We start from the raw sequence: 6,371 nt of genomic DNA on the forward strand, positions 1-6,371 counted from the left end.
TTTATCTTTGGACCCCTTGAAAACGAGATGGAATATGCAGAGGGGGCTAATTGATGAATTTGCGCAATCTTGATATAAACAGATACACCGCATCTCCAAAAGTGTGTATGTGAGAAAAGAGAGACAGTTTTGCTCTCCTCATACTTTTGGTTATATAAATTACCTTTGCATCTGTATACACAGCTGAAAGATGGAAGCAGAGTAGCTGTGAGAGTGCACGCATCATCAGTTTTCGTATTTGAATATTATTTTTTCAGACTTGAGTCATCATGTTGCCTAATCCATGCAACAGTCAAGGGCACTTGTGCAACGCACAATGACGCAGCATTATTTAGTTTCTGACAAGTGGTATATTTAGTGGTAATTTTTTAATCATGCATTCCAGAGGACTGAGTCACACATCGGATGATTCACATGAGAAGGATTTTTGAGCCTGTCCCAGGGAGGCGGGGTTCACCCTGGACAGGTCTCCAGTCCATCGCAGGGCCAACACATTTAGACAGACAACCATTCACACTCACAGCCACGCCTGATGTCTTTGGACTGTGGGAGGAAGCTGGAGTACCAGGAGAGAACCCATGCAGGCACAGGGAGAACATGGAGACTCACACAGAAAGATCCCGTGCGCGATAAATATATTGCTGTGTGCAGACTACTGATACTGCTAATATCTGTTCGTAGGTCAGTGCAGATGACTTTGTGGTCATGTCAAAGTACACTTGACATGACTGTCGTATTTCATACAGAGGAGTTTGTATACATACATGAATAAAAGGAGAACAAGGAAGTGACGACTAGGGGCCAGTGCACTCTCTTCCTCATGCGGTATTTTGTTTGTGTAACTGAAAATCAACACACCAAAACCAAAATTACTGAAACTTTGCCATGACGTGCAGCGCAGTAGGTGTGTAAACATCTAACAGGGGTTTTAAAGTCTGCAACAGTGCCGCCCTTATCTCCTCGTACTGTTGGTTTTAGTTCTGGTTATGGGATCATTATAATGTCATTTGACCCCGACATAGACAGTCAAATATCAAGCCAAGCTAGCCTAATACTGATGTGAGACATCACTTTACCTCAAGTACTCAGAATACATGCTTGAATCATGTATTAGTTTCTTACTAACTATATGGAGATATATACTGTATGTATAGATTTATTTATATATGTATGTATGTATATATACACACATACTTACGTGTGTGTGTGCGTGTGTGTGTGTGTGTGTGTGTGTGTGTGTGTGTGTGTGTGTGTGTGTGTGTGTGTGTGTGGGTTAGCCACTGTGGATGCATCCCATCACTTAATACCTGGTTCATCTATGCGTCAGCAAGGTGTTCATGGAGTGCTCTTAGCTTCTTCAGCCAGTACGCGCGGATCATATCGGGGCCTGGTGCTGTCCAGCTCTTCCTCTTTGACACTCTCTTATATGTCTGCCATTGAGCTGGTTACTGGTTCTTGTTCTGGGAGGTTTCTGCGGTCAGTTCTCAGGTCCAGTAGCCATTGTGCCTTGGCGTTGTACGAAGCTTGACTTTCCCTTGTGCCCTTCCAGTACTTTTCCATCTCAGCTCTTGGTGGGCCCGGTTGGTTGTTATCCCCCTGCCATTGACGGTAGTGGGTTGGGGGAGAACATTTTTTTAATTCTCCTGGCCTCCACCTCCACGGCTTATCTCTTTAGTCAGGTGGCTGGAGCTGTAAGCCTTTGTTTGGCAGTTTCAAGTGCATCTGGTATGGATAGCTCGGTGTATGTCTGGGGCACACCTGTATTCACCATGTTTTCTTGCAGCAGCTCTGCTAGTTGGCCAACTTCTCTCCTAGTTGCCTTTATTTTGGCCTCTATCTTTCTCTTCCATGGTGGGTATTGTTTCTCATGCTCCATGTCCATGTCTAGCTTGTACCCCTGCATCTCCAGTATTACTGCTGCCGTTCTGTGCATCAGCTTGATATCTGTGATGGTTGCCTTAGGTATTGTGTATATTTATAACCCTAAGATGCAACAAATATTTTGTAAACAATTACAGTCAGATTTTAAATCTTACAAACAATGCTCGATATTAGTTTCATGCAATATTCAAAATTATTTCAGGAATTTAAAAAAACTTTAATTTTTTTCTTTAATCTATCATCAGACTTAGTTAATTAAGTTTAGAGTCGTTAAATTAAACTGAGTGATGATGCAACCGAAGTGTACTCGAGAGCGAAAATAGTCCGTTAGGGTGTAAATAATAGTGGGTTAAGAACAGGTCTCTGTCCTCCCTCGGTGTGATATGGCGTGGATTAGTCCAACCGGTTTGTCCACTCCGTCACCGCCCACCCAGTCACCTGTGAGTGTCCTGTTACCGGAAGTGAGCGCAGTTGTTGTCACCTGGGTGAATTCCACACAGGTGAAGACGGACGCCCTCTTTGCAGTTTGAACTCCCAATAAGTCGGATAGAAGTCATAACTTTCAGGAGTTAACGTGATATTTCTACGCAAAGGAGATTTTCGTACATTTTCTAGCTAGTTCTGTATTTTTTTTTTTTGTGTGACGGTCGTCGTGTAACAAGAGGCGGTCATGCTCCTCAGCTGGCTGGTTTCGGTGACTTTGTTCGTGTACGCATTCACAGGTGAGTTTATTTTCCACATTAAGCATGTAATAACTTCACTTTTCAAACAATTTAGAGTCATATTATAACTACATATATCCCGAATAATATCGTGAAATGTTAAATGAACCTTTAGTTGTTGCTGAAGTTAGAGCCTCGGTAAACCAAGGCCTGTATCTGTGGTGAGTTCAGAGTGAAGTTGATACCTGTGGCGATGAAATGAGGACTTATTTGGAAGCCAATCTAGTAAACCTTGAACCGTCTAATTCATGGATATTACAGCTAGGCTTTAAAACTGTTTCCCTCTAATCTGGGACTGTTATCAAGTCAAGCCCTGATACTGGCCCTGTATGCAAACAATAGTAGTTTCTGGTTTCACTTCACTTCTCTCCCACAGTCTTTAAAGGCGTCTCAGCCATTGAAAGGTCTGATCTGACTGTCAGTAAAACACCTTAAATGATGAAATACTTTGTAAATGTCGGTTTAAATGTGTTTTGTTTTGTTTTTTTTTGCGGGTGTGCAACATTCATTCCAAGTCTTGCACAAGCAATGAATGACTGCAGTGGGTTCATGATTAACTGACGCTTGCTGCTGTTTTTTTGTTGTAGAAACAGTAGTTTTACATCATGGAACGTAACGGCGTTGTATAGAAACGCAGTCAGGGGCTTTGTCTACATGCAGCTTGATAGAATGTTGCTGCATGGTTTAGTTTCCCGTGTTTCTGTTCGGCTTTCCCTGAAGAAAAGAAAAGAAAAAAAAAAAACAGTTTCAGCCTGATTGTGTACAGTTTCACCGGAAGTTTTCTGTCTCAGCTGACAGGAATGAGCCTCGTTTCTACCGTTCCACACCCAGCAGGATCGCTACTACCGCAGACAGGGTTGTGACAGGCGCTCAGTCATCAGTGTTGTCACAGAGCAGCTGATTTAAGCCCTTATTTTTTGGGTCATAATGCAGATTTACTCAGTTTTGGAGGAAGGGACTGAGTGAGGCCTGTTAGAGTTATTACTATATTAGCAACAATTGTGCTGACCTCGATAGATTCTTGCATTTACATCTAAAATAATAAATTATTTTATATTGAATCTGTAAAGAGTGGTTGCTTTGTGTTAATGGTCATTTTGAAGATGATAGTTGTTGAACTATATTAAGTTGAATGGATAGGTTTATGTCATTTCATCAATCTGATTTATATGAAATAAAGTTTAAAAAAAAATACAGCTCCCAGTATAAGCCAGTGGACAAACTACAGGGTCCTAATGAGAGTCAGTGGTTTAATGTTTTGGCTGATGGGTGCAGTCAGTCTCTTTACCAGGGTGCGCTCACATTATTTACCTGTTGTAATGATATCACATTCCTCAAATGGCGATAATATCATTTGTCACAATCATTTCTGGGACAAACAGTGGAAAGCCTAAACAAGCCACTGCACTACATTTTCATGAGTCATGCTATCACTCATCTTTTGACCTAAACCTGTCCGCCATGTTTGACGAGGCTACATTCTGCCTTTTTTTTTTGTAGTTGTATTTGAAGCAGACCCAGTTGGCCATCTACGATCCCTGATGTTATCGTGTGATCAACCCTGATGCTTCCCAGCCTCAGTTCTGCTTGTCCTCAACAGTATAAATATTTCAACACTCAGGGCTTTTTTATTTTTTTGATCTTGTCTCTTAGTCTCATGTGAAGGAGCTGAAAATGACAGCCCTCCAAATTCTTAAAAAAAGACAAACAGAAATAAATTTTTCAAGCTTTAACATTTGAATGTCAGGATATCCTGGTAGACAGCAGCCCCCCCCCCCCCCCCCCCCCCACACACACACACACTTCCCAATTCTCTGACCTCTTTCCTCATTTCATAAATGGTTTTGGTTAACCACAGTCCAGCATGGTTTAATATATTTTGAGAAAACCATCTTTTTTTTATAGAGCAGATATGAATGTCTTGTCACTTGATTTTTAGAGGCAGCATAAACTCTTATGCAGTTTTGGTTTGTATTTATACTCTGTGTTATTAATGATTCTAGTGTCTGTTAATCTCCTTTATACTTGTGCACATCTTTGTATGTTGTGCTCTGGTATCATGCCAGAGGGATGAATTATAGAGCTTCTGTGTTTAACTGGGTCTTATTTTTTTATGTGTGCAGGTGTAAGTGGCTTTTCAGTCACCACCAGCAATCCAACTTTGCAGGTAAAAGAGAATGAAGGTGAGTCCCATGACGTATATCAAGATACATACAGTATTTAGCACGGACTACGGATTTTCTTCAGTTTGCAGCAGTTTCCAGTGGTCTAATGTTTTCCAGTTTCTTGCAGCTTTTCTGGTTTTTTTTTTTAACTTCTGTCTTTGACAAATTCTATGGTAACCATGGTTGCATAAGAGTGGCACAGGAATTAGTTGTAAAACCTAGAAAGTTAGCATTGTCTCCAAATCAGTGGGGTTTGGTAATAATGTCTGCGGTTGACACACGTTTTATTCGAAGGCATAAAACACATGAGTGTACAAGCACTTACCACTTGTCTAAGTTTGAGGTGGTCGTGGTATGATTAATATATTGTTTTTTTAAGGTGCACAGTATTACACAGTTATTATCTCTTACAGTGACACTTAAAGGAAAGAAAACAGATTTTTTGGTATCCTACTAAAATTGATTTGCTGTCTTATTTGTGTCCACATATGTGAGTTGTACGTGTAGATCTTTTTTTTGTCTGTAATGCACTGAAATGCTTTTGTCTGTGTGTTCTTATAATGCTTGACTGTGACCTCTGATTTCAGGAGTTGACCTTACATGCTCTTATTCAGCGGACTTTGGCTCAAATGCCAGAGTTGAGTGGAAATTTAAGGACTTAAAAGACTCACAGAAATATGTGATTTTTGATGGGAAACCCACAAGTAAGTTATTTTCCGTTCCTTTTTTAAAGCCAGGTTTTTTGTGTGTGGTTGATTCTGTTTCCCACAGGATGTCTCAAGTTAGATTTTAATTTGATTTGGTGGAAAGCATTCATCTCACTCTCTCTCTATTTTTTTTTTTCCTGTTTGCTTGCTCTTGCGACCCATACATGACATATGATGGCATATTTATCCTCTCTGCCATCATCACCTCGGTCATAACAGAATAGTCAGTGTGCGTTCTTTCAACACTGTCCCTGTCAGTTGTAAGTTTAATCGTTCTGAGCTCTTTCCTTTGTGTCTTTTTAAATGTGTTAGTTGCCTCATTTTTAAACGCACCATCATCTTGCGCTACCAAACTTGTAAGTCATGTGACATCAGTCCTGTCAGCTGCCCTGACTTTGGGTTTTGTTTCATCCTTGCATCCTGTCGCCAACTATGATGCCACCTCTGTGTTTGGATTTGAAGTCACTTTAAAGTTTGAGTCCTAGTAATCACCACTCTCAAAATGCTGTGCAAGTTTAGGCTGAGGAATGCTTTTTGTGTTTCAATGTTGCCAATTGTACTTCTGTAACTCTTCCACAGCTACATACGCTGGTCGGGTGACGATGTATAACAGCAATCTGAGGTTCGCTAAAGTGACCCGCAAGGACAACGGAGTGTATGACTGTGAGGTGTCGGGCAACGGCCAGTATGGGGAGGTCCGAGTGAAGCTCACAGCTCTTGGTGAGGATCCTTCTTAATAACCCCCTCACTATTTCCTTTCAAACTTCAGGCTTGTTTAAACTTTTGAAAGTTTGGAAAATGCTTTATGTTTCATCGTTATGTTTTCTAGATGATATGCTTGTGTTTGAATGTACTTGGCAGTCTTGTTTCATCCGCTAAGTCACTCATGTAAGCTA

The 6,371-nt window shown here is 40.8% G+C and overlaps 1 protein-coding gene across 3 annotated transcripts in view; it reads left to right on the plus strand.

The window, feature by feature from the left end:
* Positions 1-2,329: 2,329 nt before the first annotated feature.
* f11r.1 (F11 receptor, tandem duplicate 1) overlaps positions 2,330-6,371 on the plus strand; it is an 8,364-nt gene continuing 4,322 nt past the window's right edge. For 2 of the 3 annotated variants that reach the window (XM_086227286.1, XM_086227287.1), the window contains exons 1-4: positions 2,331-2,603; positions 4,727-4,786; positions 5,356-5,472; positions 6,055-6,195. In XM_086227286.1, the coding sequence (XP_086083412.1) occupies positions 2,552-2,603; positions 4,727-4,786; positions 5,356-5,472; positions 6,055-6,195 (370 nt within the window). In that variant the 5' untranslated portion in view covers positions 2,331-2,551. Of the gene's footprint in view, positions 2,604-4,726; positions 4,787-5,355; positions 5,473-6,054; positions 6,196-6,371 lie in introns of all 3 variants that reach the window. The other variant, XM_086227285.1, reaches the window with a different exon arrangement.

This window comes from Aulostomus chinensis, chromosome 15 (genome assembly GCF_037954235.1).
Source record: "Aulostomus chinensis isolate RoL2024-O1b breed Wild chromosome 15, RoL_Achi_v1.0, whole genome shotgun sequence".
NCBI lineage: Eukaryota > Metazoa > Chordata > Actinopteri > Syngnathiformes > Aulostomidae > Aulostomus > Aulostomus chinensis.